The 17,572-nt window shown below is 35.7% G+C and overlaps 2 protein-coding genes across 2 annotated transcripts in view; one reads left to right on the plus strand and one right to left on the minus strand.

Annotated features, from left to right (window-relative positions):
• LOC150105101 (juvenile hormone acid O-methyltransferase-like) overlaps positions 1–17,572 on the minus strand; it is a 173,616-nt gene that overhangs the window by 45,123 nt on the left and 110,921 nt on the right. The window lies entirely within an intron of this gene.
• LOC150105102 (juvenile hormone acid O-methyltransferase-like) overlaps positions 8,833–17,572 on the plus strand; it is a 75,892-nt gene continuing 67,152 nt past the window's right edge. The window contains exons 1-2 of the mRNA XM_090395550.1: positions 8,833–9,116; positions 15,131–15,344. Coding sequence (XP_090251676.1) covers positions 8,833–9,116; positions 15,131–15,344 — 498 coding nt within the window. The remainder of the gene's footprint in view (positions 9,117–15,130; positions 15,345–17,572) is intronic.

Below are 17,572 nucleotides of genomic sequence, written 5' to 3' on the forward strand. Positions count from 1 at the left end.
GGGTCCCGAGCGGTTGACCAAATATCTTCTTTAAAGGCGCTAACTAAAAGTCGTACCGGTACTTTGCGAAATGGATTCCGCTGTGGAAATTATCGGCGATTATTCTGTTTAACGCTTTATGTTCGCGCGACACACCTTCACACTGCAGCCGACACACTAACGTGGCGCGACACACAGTTTGGAAAGCTCTGCCCTAAAAAATCGAAATTCGAAATATGGAATTTTATTCAACTCGCCCAATAGGGACGGGGAGAAAAGAGAGGAAACGCCATACGAGTAAATAAATAAATATACATACTTTAATCTTCGCTAGCATTTCTTCGTCTGCTTATAAAAATGGCAATATTTATACATGGAAACTATGACGTCACACTGTGACATTTAAAGACGTATTTCCAAACAACTCCAGACATAGTTATTATTATTATTATTATTATTATTATTATTATTATTATTATTATTCCTGATACCTCCAAGGAGTCCGAAGACTCATCGCGGCGCGACACATAGTTTTATCTTAAAGGTGTCAAATTTTCTTTGGATCATTCCTCTCGATATCTGAAACGTAACATTGACCCAAAGGAAATTATACCCTTTGTATGTATTGCATTTAAATGTGAACTGAAATGATTTAATTTATTCCGTTTGGTTCGTTTATTTGTGACATATGTCTTTTATTAATGGTGTTGTAACATATACTGCAATTGTGCAATTGTTTATTTTGTGCGCATGACAAAGGTGCATGCGTGGATCACTATCTGCTATGTGAACAGTCTGCTTGCTGGTTTTGTTGGCCATTGTCTAATTTGGAGAATATAATAGGTATCGTAATAATAATAATAATAATAATAATAATAATAATAATAATATAATAATATTTTATTGATCTTTAAAATATTTACATATATACTATAATCATTTCGAGTGACATTCCAATATATTATTTTACAAAATTCAGCACTTAGCGCTGCATTTATGGTTCACTTTGTACATTAGATTTCGATAAAAACTGTTTAATAATATTTCTTAATAATTGTAAACTTTTTAATAATTGTAATTTACAGTTACAGTTTATTAAAATTTTATTTTATTCAACTGCATTTTACTTTCATATATATACAATGACAGATATTTTCTTTACGGTACAAGATTTCGGTACAAAATACGGACTACTTAATTCTTAAAAAAAAAAAAATCAGCTAACGCCTTTTTATTCCCGTATACGGGAGTAGGCGAGGCCATTTAGCCCTATCTAACTTTTGGAGACTGAGTAGGCAGTTCAATCTCCACTGGTACCAATCGGAGATAGATGGCCCAAGGCTATCACTAATTAAGCGGTACACAGTGAAGAGAGACGGCTCAAATGTGCCGCCATCTCGTGGTCCCTAACCTTAACACAATATATTTAATGTCTGAAAAGAATGTGGGTTCTACGGTCGATTTTCTTGAGTTTACGGGACGAAAAACCCGAGTTTCCGGGAGGAAAAACCCGCTTGCCCGTGCCAGAGATCGACTAACTCGGGAACCGGTCGAAAAAAGGCTTAGAAAAATTTCCTCTAGTCGGCGACTAGATTTGAACCACCAAACCCTTTCTTCGTGCGGTTAAGCGCTGTAGAGTGCAAACGCCACTTCTACTGAGCTACACAGGCCTTTGAGCTACACAGGCCTTTTACTTAATTCTTTATAAACATAATTATATATATATATATATTTTTTTTTAAACTAACTAAATATTTATTCATCGTACTTACATATAGATTGGCACGAATAGGCATTCAATTCGCTATAAAATGCAGTAATACAACACAGTTCATTAGTAATAATAATAATGAAATAATTTTATATTTATATATATAATTTTTCTGCATTTTGTCTTTTGTGTTTTTCTTTCAATGTTTTTTTTTTTTTATAGATTCTGTATCATTCTTTTTTTTTTATATACCTGCATGTTTGTTTGGCATCGGCTTTCTTCCTCGAAGCTTTTCCAAATTTGAGAAAGATAAAAGATGGCGGTGACGCGGTGATTTCGTGATTTTGTTTCAGTACTCGTTGCGAGCCAGGTGTAGATTTCATCTATATATGAAGGGATGATGTGGCTTGTTTGTGTCCTTGAAATGGTATTTAAGAGGAATTCGTTATAGGTGTGTGTGTGTGTGTGTGTGTGTGTGTGTGTGTGTGTGTGTTCGTGCGTGTGTGTGTGTGTGCGTGTGTGCGTGCGTGCGTGCGTGCGTGCGTGTGTGTGTGTGTTTATCGTTTTCCTCCCAATAGTAACTCTAACAAGAAGTAATTTATTCCGACACTCTCCATTGCATGTAATACATGTAGCTTACGAGTACTGATTAACATATCTAATTATATAAATGTAGCCTGTTGATATGTTTCTTAAAGAGTGGGAGTTTGTACTTAGCTGGAAAAACAGTATGAAAGAGATTATTCCAAAGGATAGAGGTGGACAGAATGAAGGAAGCTGATGAGAAGTTAGTTTGGTGTGTTCGAAGCCGGACACTGTATTGGTGTTGGCCAGTGGCGCTGTAATTCTTACATATTTAGGAAGAAGTGGAGGAATGGTAGCAGCCAATTCAGAAGAGCAATGCAAACGGCACAGCACTGAAACAGAGCTCATATGATAAGTGACTGAATAGAATTTGTAAGGGAAGGTCGTCTATTAAGTGGATTGTCTTCTGAATATCATCAATGCAAACACATATGCAAAATATTTTTCTTTCTCTTGTTTAAATTTGAAAAAAAGACATTATCAGTATAAAATTATCAATATAAAGTACAAATGAAACTAGGACAAAAGATCACAGTAGACGGAGTCGATGAAGAAGAAATTATACCTAGGATATAACTTGGTCGGATAGCGTTTGAAAAACACCGTGAAGCATTCAAAGGAAACACCCCAATTGCCTTAAAAGAAAAATGGATAGCATTCCTGCACATATAATAGATGAACAAATTTTCAAATGATATCTTTAAGCTGATTATAAATACTGAAAATCACAGACAACATTCTCAACTATTTAAACATGAAATTACCAGCATCTTTATTTCAACAAAAAAGTGCAACATCAAAGACATATTTTGGATAAACAACACTAAAATTGCATTTATATATGAAAAGATAAAACTTCACTGAATAAAGCTATATAAGTTGGATTTTTGGCGTATTATACAGGGTGTCCCAAAGTTCACGCAAGAAGTAATTTTGGTAGAAAACATGGGTTTTTAATTAAAAATTGCAATTTCTTATTGATTCATAAAGTATACAGTAATAGGGTTATTCATGGAATAGCATATCGGGTAAATGGCCGGCACGGCTTTGCTGGTACATACGCACTCTTTTATCGAAATTTTCCATGACCGTTTTGCATAAATATGGCTGAATTTCGTTGATACAGCACTCAATTTCCTCCTTCAAGGCATGGGTGGTCGTGGGCTTGTTGGCATAAACTTTAGACTTCAAAAAACCCCAAAGAAAAAAGTCCAACGGCGTTAAGTCACATGATCTGGACGGCCAATTCTGATCACCAAAATTTGAAATTACACGACCAGGAAATGACTCATGCAGTAATTGAATTATTTCTCGGGCTGTATGGCATGTGGCACCGTCTTGTTGAAACCACATGTCGTCCACATCCATATCTTGCAATTTAGACACAAAAAACGGGATTATCATGTAGCGATAGCGAGCACTATTAACTGTTATTGCCTTACCAGCTGCATTTTCGAAGAAGAATGGACCGATGATGCCTCCATCCCAAAATCCGCACCAAACAGTAACACATTGTGGATGCATTTGTTTCTCCACAATCACTCGTGGATTTTCTGAACCCCAAATGCGACAATTTTGTGGATTAACGAAGCTATCAAGATGAAAATGAGCCTCATCGCTGAAGATGATTTTGTTCGAAAAATAAGCATCTTCCTTCATTATTTTTAAAATATTGCTCAACAGTGAAAATGCGTTGTTCTTTCGTGTAAAGCTCCATTTTTAATAATCCTGAACTGTCAGCTGTCACGCTGTCTTTTTTTTTTCTCGTTGGCAACACTTTACGGCACAAATGGCGCTAAATTTAAATCTTGCGTGAATTTTGGGACACCTTCTATAACAGCGAATTAAGGTAGTCTGGGATATATGAAAAATGAAGGACATAATCGAAGTACAGTATATATATTGGTCTAAGCCCAAGGTTTATTCGGTAACGATCTGAGAGTGACGTCAACAGTCACCTTGTGCAAGTATCAAACTGCCGCTAAGTGAATACAATGATTACAAAAAAGATAGAAACCAGAACAGAATAAAATAGCAGAAGTATCAAGAGGATATGGGAATTGCGAAACTATCACCGTATTTGCCGGTGTATAAGACGCTATAAGACGCACCCCCTTTTTTGAACAAATTTTTTAGGAAAAAAATTTCATCACTGAATATCATAATGAATTTCCAGTATTTCAAATATAAAGTAATAAGTAGGTCTATTTTCAACAAATACCTAATCTAACTAGGAAAGGGTACGCGCCTTTTAATCTTCTTCGTCAAAACCCATAAATTCATCCCCAGAGCTAAATGAAGAGACACTTGAAATGTGTCTCTTCATTTAGCTCTGGAGATGAATGGGGATGAATGGGGATGATGGTACAGAGGACAAATTGTCCTCTGTACCATCCAGTGCATTACTAATGCCACACTTCTTAAATGATTTAACCACTGTCTCAGTTTTCACAGCATCCCATGAAGTTTTGACCCACTCACAAACTTGCGAAATGCAAGGCTTCTTCTTGATGGCGTAACCTCAAAATCTGAAGACTGCATCTAGCTGTTACACTTCTTCATAAATATCTTAAATGGTTTATTAATTCAGACGTCTAAAGGTTGAAGCTAACTAGTTAGACCTCCTGGAATTGCTGACTGAGTTTACAGATCCTTGAGTTTATTTTTAACATCTTCTGTTCTGTGAGAACTAAACTGATCCAGTACTAGCAGGACAGGCTTCTTCAACAGGGCGCCTAGATCAAATTTTATCTATCTATCCATAACTTCATTACTCCTCCATCCATCCATCCATTCAGCATTTTGCGTGAACATGTACAAACACTCCTTTATGCAGTTTTTCTTTGGGTAGCATCTTCCTTTTAAAATTGTTCGTGCCCTGAAGTTTTATCAGTAACACTTTTTGTGCCCTTGCAATCCACAATTTTGTTTGAGAGCACATCAAAATTCAGCTGAACCTCGTCCATGATTCCTATTTGCGCAAGTTCAAAATTTTCTCTTTTCCTGGCGTTAATGACGAATCGATGAAACACAATATTTTTTCTTCATATTCATCTGGCATCTTTTGTGATATTTTTGTTTTAGTCCGCATACATAGCTGGTTTCTCTTCATGAATCTTGAACATTATGATGTTGATCCAGTAAAGTTGGCGATCCCTCCGTTAGTGGCTATCGCTTTCCCTTGATGAATAATCATTTTTGTAGACACTGAAAGTCCCGCTTTTCAGTGGTCTAAAATCCAAGTATTCAGTTCAGCCTCACTTTCTGGCCATTTTGCAGTTCCACTTCGTAGGCTATGTTTACAGCTCTGTTTCCATGTTCTTTAGCATACGCAACGTAGCTTGTATGCAATATTTTAGCAATGCCGACGTTTTTCAGCTATAATTTGCCAAGAAATTTAGAGAAAATTTAAGCAGAAATTGATCACCGTTCACAACAACCGCGAGAACACTCGCATCCACTGAATTCTACGTAACTGGAATGTTCTCCCACACCGATAGGAAGCAAGCAAGAAATCGCGTAACTCGGAACAGAGGAAATTTCCAGAAATGAAAGTAATAAAATACTGATTATCGGCGTATAAAAGCACCCTTTTTTTCTGACCTATTTTCAAAGAAAAAAAGTCCATCTTATACGCTGGCAAATACGGGTAGTTCTTAAAAAAAGAAACAGGACGTGACTTGAAAGATTTTTGATATCCTCAATGAAGCAGATTTCTGAAGATAAAAAAAATATTGAATGCCATTGCTGAAACTTTTACAGCAGTAGCACGTCATATGAAGAAACATTTCTCTAATATTATTTGATATACTGCATGCTGCAAATTATCCACAAATATTAGAATTCGTTTCTTGCAATTGTATAGAATTAGATTTAATGGGCATTTTAGTAGTCAGTAAGTTTTGTTTTACTTTTTTTTTCGGACATTCATACAGACCTGCCGAAAAATGCAATAAAAATTGCTTTAGGTGAATTATAATACGATACTCTCGGTGTCTGCTCAGAGAAGTTAAAGGAGCAAAATTAGATACTCAACTCAAACCTTTTTTTTTTTCCGCCAATTGTCTATGAGAAAAACACATGAATTCCCTTTTTACATTTTAACAAATCTCCGAGGGTCAAAACTGCTTACTGACATTTGTTATGCCTTTTCTCTTTGATCCTTCCTTTCTAGGTAGTTTGCTAGGAGATATTTCCCACCACCCTTTTTTTTTTAAGTAAGATTAGTACCTGCGTACGATGAAATCCAAATGCTGAGAACATGCGTAAGTGATGAGGAGAAGGCATCATAAGAAAATCAGCAGGCCTCCATATTTAAGGAATTGACTTGTTTTGATAATTTTAAATAGAGCTGCTTAATGGATGATTTGGTTTTAAAAATCTGAAACTGTATTGAAACGTTTCTTTTTTACACTTCTGATAATTTTGTGTAACAAGAAATAGAATACATACTTTTTTCTATTGAGAAAATTTGTCTAGAAACAGAGAGAAAAAAATTTTTCTTAAATATTGTTTTCTCTGTGTTTCTGATGTCAAAATGGAAAACTGGGTATAGTCTCAGGAAATCTTGATAATTTATATATTTTCACATCCGGATGCTTCAAAGTGGCTGCTATAAAACTAATATAATCGGACATAATATACATTTTATGTATATTATGTCCGATTATATTATATCATATTCCGAAAGTTGTAATGGATTTTGAATTAGGAACTGAGCGTAGTTTGATCTCCCTTGAATTTTTTCAAGACTTAAATGATCGAATTTCATATTATTTTCATGAGAATTATTTAATCGCTTTGACTTGTGAACGACAGTATAAATAAACGTGTGATGGTATTAATTGTGTTGTAGTTACTCACCAGGAAGCGAAGATGTTAGATCTTCTCGTAACAACACTTTGTATGGCATGCCCGTAGAAATCTTTGGACACATCAGAAGCCAAAATACTTCTAATTTTGCGGGACTTCAAGGGACAGAACATCTTTTAGGATAAATTAATACATCTAATATATTTGGAATTTACAGCTTCTCAGAGTTTGTTCAAATAATACATGACAGTCTCGATTTCATTCCAACCGAAATTTGACACCACGAAATGCATGATCAACGAAATCCAAACATGTAGGCCAAAAGTAAAAAAAGGCTTACGGATTTACTTTTCTTTGGTTAACTTGTATCTTTGCAAGAAGTGCAATTAAAATCACGACTAGGTTTAGTTCTTTCGTCGAAATTCTTTCTCTTCGGTTCGTTTTCAAATTTGATTCTACGACATCATAAATAATCTGTTATGACCAGTATACTGGAAGTCATATTTAGGAACAACAGTCGTCTTGTGAAAAATCGCCCAAGCTGGGTAATCGCTTAAGTTAGGTAACTCGGAGCAACCCGAAAGCTTTTAATGTAATAATCACAAAGAAAATATTGCCTTCTGGTAAATATATTAATGCATCGATTGTTAATGAGAGTGATCGATTTCAAATCCGTACACAGCTTCAGTATTCTCCCTGTCAAGTGAAAGAACGTACATTCTAAATACAGTAGCCCTCCCCCCTATCTGCGGTGTTTGGTCCCATCGTCTTCGGCGGATACAGGAAACCACGGATAGTAGCGAACCCTATATACACTATGTTTTTTTTCCTATACATAAATACCTATGACAAAGTTTAATTTATAAATTACGCACATTAAGAGATCAACAACAATAACTAATAATAAAACAGAACACTTATAACAACATAGTGTAATAAAGTTATCTGAATGTGAATGGAATCTTAGCAACCTCAGAAATGTGTAGCTTTCTCCACCTTTGCAACGAGTTGCCATGGAGTTGGACAATCTCTGCGATCAGCCGAACTATCTATTACTAAAAGAAAGAGCCATACGGCTTCATTTCGGCGATGTAAACTTTCATAAGCAAAGTGGATATTGGATGCAACATTATTTCAAAGCCGAATGTTTGTAGAGACTATGAAAATTTCGTAAGTTGACCTTTCGTATGTTAATATCTTCGAACCGGGGTTGACGGCGGATACGGTGGTCCTACTGTATTTTGCAAATATTTCGAATATATCGAAGGATGGTACATGAATGCTTACTTCTGAAAAATCCAAACATGTATACTTTTGAACCAACCAGTCAAATTCTGCCAGAACAGTTACATTTCAAAAGTGCCAAATGCAATCTCCCTTGTTGAGGATTGGACTATATACAGATCCATATATACTCATTGTTTAAAAAGTATTTTTGATTCCCTTTCCACACAGTAAGTTTCCAAATATCTTTATGCTCTCGTGTTAGGAGGTGAACTTGTCGTTTGGAGGAGAATATATCATTTGGCACTTATCTTTACAATAAACGTTCCCTTAACGATGTGTCTCGGTTAGGATACAATCAAGAAACGATCACTTTTCCTATTACATAGGAAATACTATAAAAAAATTTTCCTTAAAACTTAGTTCCTTCTCTACCTTCTGTTTTTATTGCATCATATAAAATTATCAATGCCCTACCAACAGGTCTATTTTAATCTACTTCTTTCTCTCATAACTTCATGATGAATCCAGATCCAGAACTGTACAGTAAATATCAGAGGGTTCAGGTCATAGATGCAAAGATACTTTTCCAAGACCTTCTTCCTCTAATGGAGTGGTCTGAAACCGAGATAGTAATGGACATTGGCTGTGGAACTGGAAATATCACCAAACACCAACTATTGCCATTCTGTAAGAAGGTAAAGAAAATTGTGGCCATTGATCTTCAAAGCAGTATGATCGAATTTGCCAAAAAGGAAAACTTCTCAAGTGAAATCGAATATCATGTAGCAGATATCGAAAACAAGTAAGCTATATTGATACCAGTGCTTGGACTTTTATCATAGTAATATTGTGTTTCTTTCCTGATTCAAATTTTTGTATTGTTCGAACTTGATTTCAAGCTTCAAAACTTAGATGCTTTCCAAGAGTGAACAACTTTTTTTTTTTAATGAAACAAAAGCATCAGCTTTGTTATCCACTTCACTGTATTGTATAGAAAATTAATGCGGATATATTCCTTTATCATAAGTTTTTCTGCTTGGTGCAAACTTAACTAAGACCTTCTAAGGTATTTTTGGAGATGCGTAAGAAACATTTTGATAGCTATTTGTCTTATTATTATTAGAATTCCGCTAAGCTTTTTGTGAGTTTAATGAGTGATTTAGATTTTCTTATTGTACGGCAGGCCATACATTTGTCTTAAACGATTTTTTTTTATTTATCTCTATTACTGTGAAAATATAATGAATATAATTTTTTTTTTCTTGAAAAATGTTTTTCGAAATAATTTTAAATTCGATTTGAATGTTTTTTTATTAAAATAATAATAAACCTAATTTATTTATGATGAACTAGTAGTTACACTTATACACCTAAAATAGTCATAATTTATTTTTTAAATGTCTGAACTATCTATTTCTTCTGAATCACTTTTTAAGCTGTTCTTTAATCAGCAATGTTCATATGTAAGTCTGACAATAAACCACAGAGATTAATTTTTATTATGGAACATTTAACTGCAGATCGATGTGATTTAAGATATATCTTATACGTTTCAACTCTGTTTCAATAATAAAGTTGTTTCGATTATTCTAGTATTTTGTGAATAACATTTGATTTTATTTAGTTGACGTCTGAAAAGCTTGTTGGGATGTGTGACAAGGAATTTTCATAAATTTCGGTGGAAACATTCGCATATTTGGTGATGTTGACTCATTTAGTGTTGCGCTTAAATGATATTGATAGAGTCAATGCAACATCAAAAATTTTCGCCCATATATATCATAATGCGCAAACATAACATATATTTGGAAATAATAATATTACAAAGCGGCCTGATTGGCCGAGTGGTTAGCATATCCACTTTCTAGCCAAGAGACTGGAGAGCGGATACGTTAACCACTCGCCTTCACCCTGTAGTGGGTAGAAAAACAGGCAGATCATCATAATTATCACTATTACAAAATTCTCATACATTCTCCTATAAATTCGCAGTGAGAAAAACGTTTATAAAATAGACATCTCACAGTTGATTTTCTTGCACAATATTGACATTCTCGTCAGGGAATTTTCTTATATAATAAGAAAGTCTCTCTCACTCTACAATGGGGGATAAATAGAACGCCTTTACTATCAATTTCGAAAATATGTGGCAAACCTTAATTGTTTTTTGCGCCCAGTCTGTGGCTATGGATGATTTTTGAAGGTATCTAGAGAGAGAGAGAGAGAGAGAGAGTATATGGCAAACAAGATCTGCCATATTATGATCCTAAACCCAAATTTGTATGTTGTTTGAAACAGTTTGAGTTTTATGGTCGATTTTTCTGACTAGCAGGGAAAAAAAACAAAGTTTCATTGAAAAAAATCCAGGGAGAATATTTGTGCCAAAAATTAACTAACTCGAAAACCAACAATAGAAAGCGGTCGAAAACGTGTTGTGTTTTTCGAACTTATAAAATATTCCTTCTGGTGGTCTAGCATTATGTAACCTGAAACGTTAATTCGATGTACACGTACCGTCTAATGAACAAAAAAATCCCATTAGAATGATATTTCTTGTCTATGACGAGAAAAATAGTCATAATTTTTTTTCATCCTGCAAACAGACAAACAAAATAATAAAATTATGAAAAATTAATGAAATAAAGGAATGAAACTTAATTTTATTCACTGAATAAAGCTTTTTTCAATTAAATGCTTCGAAGTTCCAAAATGGTTTGTCATTTCGTACTTTCTCTATATAATATTCATGACATTGGCAAATAGCTATACCATTCAAAACCTACTGTTGGCATCATTATTAAATAACAGTAAAAATTTGATTATGAAACATTACTCAGAAAAAAAACAGAAACCAACAGTAAGGTGCAATACGGTACTCGAAAGGGAATAATGCAATCTCAGGTGGAAACTAAAGTGCTTCAAATTAGTAATAGATCAATACCGAATGAAACAGAATAGGTTTTTAACCTTAGAAATGAACAGGACAGACAACACAGGTCTAAAGAAAATTACGTCTACTCCATCGGGAAGGGAAGTTCTTAGTATTAAGAAAAATATCAATCTACACTCTTCATCGATCTGTTATATGAGAACAAGTGACGTAAGTTTGGAAAGTGTTACGTTCTATTCCATCTCAGCTATGATGTTTTGTACAGAGATGTGATGGTCTCGCGCTCTTTCTCTTGGTATGGTCAACAGTCCAGGACGAATGATATGAGGATATGATATGAGGAATCCCATAATTCAGTCTAAATACGTGGGTGATCTGAAATGTTTTCGCCCTCGACCATAGATGGCAATACTATCGTCAAGATTCCCCCCCCCCCCTAAGTTGGTACATCTGTCCTAAGAATCCATGTGAAATTGCAAGTTATTTTATCAAGTAGTTTGTTCTATACAGCTGTCTGAAGCAATAGTGGTGTCTGTATCCCTTGAAATGGATAAAATTGAGTATCGTGCGGTTATAAAATTCTTTGTAAAAGAAGGTTTAACGCCAAACGAATTTCATTCGACGTTCAAAAAGTTTAAGAGCACCCTTCGCCTTCGTTTTCGACAATTAAGAAATGGACTGCCGAGTTTAAACGTGGCCGTACCAGCCTTGAAGGTGATCCACGTGGACGTCCAAAAAGTGCAACAACACTTTTTGTAGCAATAGTTTTCCAGAAATCATCGGCTAAGTGCACGATATGATATTAGATGACCTGCGAGTCAAAGTGCGTGAAATTGCTGAGACTATAGGCTTTTCAAAAGAATCTGTAGGATATATTTTGCATGAAGAATTGCATATGAAAAAGCTCTGTGCAGGATGTGTGCCACTCTTGCTTACAGTTGCTCAAAAACACTCGCATGAAAATCTCTGAACAGTGCTAATCTACGCACAAAACTAATTTTGTGCGTAGATTTATTAGTATGGATGAGACTTGAATTCACCATAACACACAAGAATCCAAACAGCAGTCTAAAGAGTGGACAGAAGCCAGTTGTTCAGCGCCAAAGAAGAAAACGTTGGTTCCATCAGCTGGAAAGGTCATGGCATCGGTGTTTTGGGATGCTAAAGGCATTTTGTTTATTAATTATCTAGAAAATTTTAAAACAATAACCGGGGAATATAATCCGATCTTTTAACCAGACTAAGATGAAAGAAATTCGCGAGAAAAGACCCGGATGAAAATCTTCTTTCAAAAAGACAATGCTCATACCCAGAAATGTGTTTTGACAATGAAAAAATTCAGAGGTCTGCAATATGAATTGTTGGAACATCCACCCTGTTCCCCAGATTTGGCTCCCTCTGACTTCTGTCTCTTTCCAAAACTGAAACTCTTCCTCGCTGGTCAGCGTTTTACTTTGAATCAAGAGGTGATTGCTGCTGTAGAGGGGTATTTTGCAGATCTTACTAAGAACCACGACAGGTACCCGTGTTATTGCAAATATTACAAATGGTTTCATTTGGTATTTCTTTCAATGACTGCATTAAGTTCATTGATTGTTGCTGGTTTTGTGCCATAAAACCTATTTTTGTCGTGTCACTATAAAAAGGTCCAGTTGTGTGTATTCTTGCGAACGTAGGGGGGGGGTATTCAATGCTACCTGTTCGTCCAATCCATCTCTTCAATAGTTTCTTCAAGATAGGCCCTCACATCACGATGCTACTGGGGAGGTGCTCCATCTTACTGGAAATAAATCTCCTACTCATCCCCAAACTTCTGTCGAATGCGTTTGCACGACGGATTCCTTAGTAAGTTGAAATAAATGGCACCGGTAACAGTGTTGACAAACAAGAACGGTCAAGTTAAGGACAACGCTGACAATCCACTCTAACCCATGGTAAGTTAATGTGGTGTTCCACAGTAGCATACAGTTTCTCAGTTGCCCACTAGTTGCAAATTGTGGCAATTAACTGAGCCATTTAACTTAAATATGGTCTTATCACTTCAAACAATCTTGTATGAAAACTGTGCGTCCTCTGCACATTTTGCCAGAAATCAGTCACAAAGTTCAACTCTCTGGTCAGGATCATCTTCACTGAGGGCGTGGTCTAATGTTGAAATAAACGTTTTCCAAACGGGTGTATTCAAAATGCAATGAATCCTCGATTTAGAAATTTCTGTCTCATGGACCACTTACCGAACATATTTTTTTGGAGATTGGCTTTAAACCTCCGCGGTCTTTCGGTAAGCTTCTACTGTACGTCTTGAACAGCTCCAATTGCTTCAAACTGATAATATCTCTACTTCGAGTATTGGTGAGACCTTAGCAGATCTCCTTGAAACTCCCTTCCTAAACTCTCTTTTCTCATCACTTACGTTCTCGAACTTTTAATACAACTTTAGGATTAATTTCATTTCTCACAGCTTAGTCTAGTTCCAGCCATTATTTCAAATCAGGTAAAAGAATGAAAATTTAGTGAATTACCGGCTGTAAAAATTTGTACACATTTTTGGGACGCCCTGGATATATATATATATATACACTGCTTGAAAAGAAGTCAATATAAAGTATAGTGTGAGGAACAAACAGCCATTTCGCCCACTTTAATAAAAATTTAGGACCTTCTTTCGCGATGACTGCAGCAATTCTACTGAGCATATTTTCTTCTAGCGTATGATAGCCATCAGTGGGAATATTGAACGAATCTTCCTGTAGGCATGTGATGAGATCCTAAACTGTTGTGTGGTGGACATCCTATCACCTCACCTGAGACTCCAGTTCATCCCATAGATGGTCAATAGGATACAGATCAGGGCTCTGTGGAGGCCAGTCAAGTATTGTGACGTTCATGACCACAAACCACGTAGTTACAGCTGCAGCCTTGTGTCACGATATATTGTCTTGCTGAAAGAGACAACGGCCACTTCCGTACAAACGCCACAAAGAAGGAAGCATTGCATTGCTCAGAATGTTCAGATACATCTTGGAATTCAATGTTCCTGGCTCCACAGAGGTACGAGACCAAAACAGGTAAAAACAGGATCATGCCTGTTTTTCCACTCCTCCACCTTCCAATTTCATAGTTGAGGTTGTGCAATCTTGTTCGAGAATTACACATGGCTTTCATCCATCCAGCTGCTCGTTTGAGGATTGCGTGATTTGTCGCTTCATAACACCTTTATATGCTTTCATATCACTACACACGCTCTTTGCACCACTGATGACCATGCTGCATGTTGGTTCAGGTAATCTCAGGCTTGCATATTGCAGTAATAACATGGAAACCCATATTGTGACTTTCAGTTTTGAATATTATTGTGATGATTCGTGTTCCATTCGTGCCCGGAACTCGCGTGCAACGTGTCGGTGGACGAATGCTGGTTGTTGCATATTATCCTTCATAGCACCCTACAGTCACGTTCGGCAAGTGTGGTAAATCATCCGCTGCAGGCAGCACTTGCAGTTGACCACGATGCATGTTGCACGCTCATTATGGTATCACTGATTGTTATCCAAGGTGGCCCAATTTTTCAACAATTTGCCGACCAGATAAACCTACAACATGACTTCTTATCACAGCACCTCTTTCAAACTCTTTCAGTTCTCTTCTATCAGCTATTTCACCTAAACACAATTGAAGTGAATTGGGAGCGTCATGTTCCTCCAATCTGTGCAGCTACAAACACGTGATTCGTTACTTGGTACGATGCACTCTGTCCATGGGAGTCTCCATTAAATTCTCCCGAGCCATATATATATATATATATATATATATATATTATTTATTTATTGCTGGCTTTTTATTTATTTTTTTTTACTTTATTACAAATTTGTTTTACGCGTGTGCAACCTTTGGTTAATATTTCTGATGTTAATTATTTGTTTCAGGACGTCTTTTCTTCCAGAATGGGAAGGTCAATTTACGAAGATATTCTCTATATATTGCTTTCACTGGTTAAAGAACATTCCAGAAGTATTTCGCAATGTTTACTCATTTTTGGCACCAGGTGGAGAAATTGCAATAATTCTCCGTATGTGCTCATGTTTACAAGATATGTTGGATAACCTAAAAAAAAGTGTCCGATGGAACAAGTATCTAAAGGTAAATATTCGCTACAAAATAGTATTATCGAAACATGAATATAAAAATTACAAAATATCAGTAATAAAAATTAATTCGGATGGTGTTGTGATAAAGTTCATAAGGAGCATTGAAAAATTCAGAGGAGTTTATAGGCTCGTCCAGTCTAACTACTACGAGATTTACGACCATCATGGATTGGATTAATAGAAGGACGCAACGTGAATTGGAAAACTTTAATGCAGTAGTTTCTAAATCCATTACATTCATCTAGCATGGGTTGGATTTCAAATGTGATCAGAAAGTGTCATAAGTATCATAAATTGAAGGAAGAAAAGAAAGGACGTCTTTTAAGAAAACTAGAAATAAGAGAGAAATATTCTCATCACAAAAATGAAATGGCGTTAGAAATGATAAACGGTCATTCAATGAATTTGCCATTCAGTAATCTGTCTTTCATTTAATCATTTTATAGCATTCTCAGACACCATTAAGGAAATATTCTTTTGATAGCAGTGCCAGGGAAACACTAATCCTTTCAAGTAACTAATAGACCAAAATGGTCTGTAGTAAGAATTATTGGATCTATAACTGGAAAAATTAGTAATCAAAAATACGGTGATAAATATTGATTTATATGATAATACTGGATCTCATGCATTAAGAAGAAAGAAGGGCTGATTAAAAAATAATCAGCACTTCTTCCCTGCGTGGCGATGAATTTGTGCAAGAGTCTTAGGGAAGCACTGTTATAACATATCACTTCGAAATATTCATAATTCCTAACAAATTTGTAATACGAGAAACAGGCTGAAGAAATGGCCATCTTAAAATATGCACTTCAGGTAGCTATGACAGATATCGTATCTGAGAGGGACAATTCCATAATCAACAGCAGAAATTCCAGTTCTCTTGAAACCACGATCACATCATTCAGAATAATATTCATCCTCAAATCTTTGAGGATATCATACAACTATTCATCTATTCTTGAATACATTCTCAAAACTTTACAAATAGTCTAATATTTGCACTACTTAGAATGACCAATGTGCCTATACCTTTCAAAAATTTAACTTTATTTTAGAAATTACACAGATATATCATCTACGGCACAAATGCAACACCTTCACTTTCCCCATGGAGGAATGAGAACCACTGAAGTTATATTCTAACTCAGAACTTAAAGTAAAAAACTTCGAAAATCTCCCAATAAAAACGCAACCCAAAATGAACAATTAAAATTGATAATCAGAAAAGCAATTCCAGGCCTTGCAACAAGGCTACATTCCTAAATCTCCACTGGAAATTTCCGTGAACCTACCTTCTAATTCATATCAACTAGCACCTGCGCTCCCTATTTAATACAAGAAAACATATCACTTTTTTCACTGAATCCTTCCCACCAAGGCATCAATCCCTTCATATCCTCGTATACTACGCATTTCCAGCGCCTTACAATAACACAGCGACTGCAGATATTTAGTGGTGGTTCTGCACAACAGCCTATTGACAACTCTGTAGTTCTACAAATTCCTGCTTTTGCATTCTGCAACTTACCTGATACTCTTCTGAACACATATCTGATTTGCTTTTTAAAGCGTTATCAGATATGTCCTCGAATAAGAAGACGTATAGGACATGCAAATATCTGTTCATTTCTGTAAAAGCAATCATCTGCCGTGCCCATCTAGGGAATACACATTGTCCTCGAACCATCACGCGTTTCAATCTATTGAATACCATCTGTGCAGCAAATTCCGGAAACTATTCATTACTCTATCCCTTGTGTGTCATTATCACAAAGAACAAGAAAGTAACTCGATTCAATAAAGAATAGAATCCAAGATGCTCTCTATTACATCGAATAAGTCTTCGTAAATATCCTCACACAGCTGAGAATCAACTGAAAGCAATGGATCGCCAAGTTTCATTAAGAAGACAATAAATATCATAAGATTCTGTTATTCACAAGCCAAGTTTTTGAAGTGGAATAGAATGTAACTGAGTGTAAGCAAGAATTAAGGAAGGAAGAACTTAATTTTTTGGAAGAATTGAAGATTGTTGCTCATAGGTAACGCTACAGAGAAGACAGTTCTGCACAACAGAGTCTATTGAAATGAAAAAAGAAAGAAGAAAAGCAAATTTGGTGTATTTGAAGTTGGTGAATTTGGTGTACAAGAAAGTTGGTGAATTTGGTGTACAAGAAAGGCAGCTGTTTAAACAGATTGGTAGATAGTGAAGGCAGA

This window comes from Typopeltis vanoorti, chromosome 7 (genome assembly GCF_054136105.1).
Source record: "Typopeltis vanoorti isolate ZY-2024b chromosome 7, IOZ_Tvanoo_1.0, whole genome shotgun sequence".
NCBI classification, from domain to species: domain Eukaryota; kingdom Metazoa; phylum Arthropoda; class Arachnida; order Uropygi; family Thelyphonidae; genus Typopeltis; species Typopeltis vanoorti.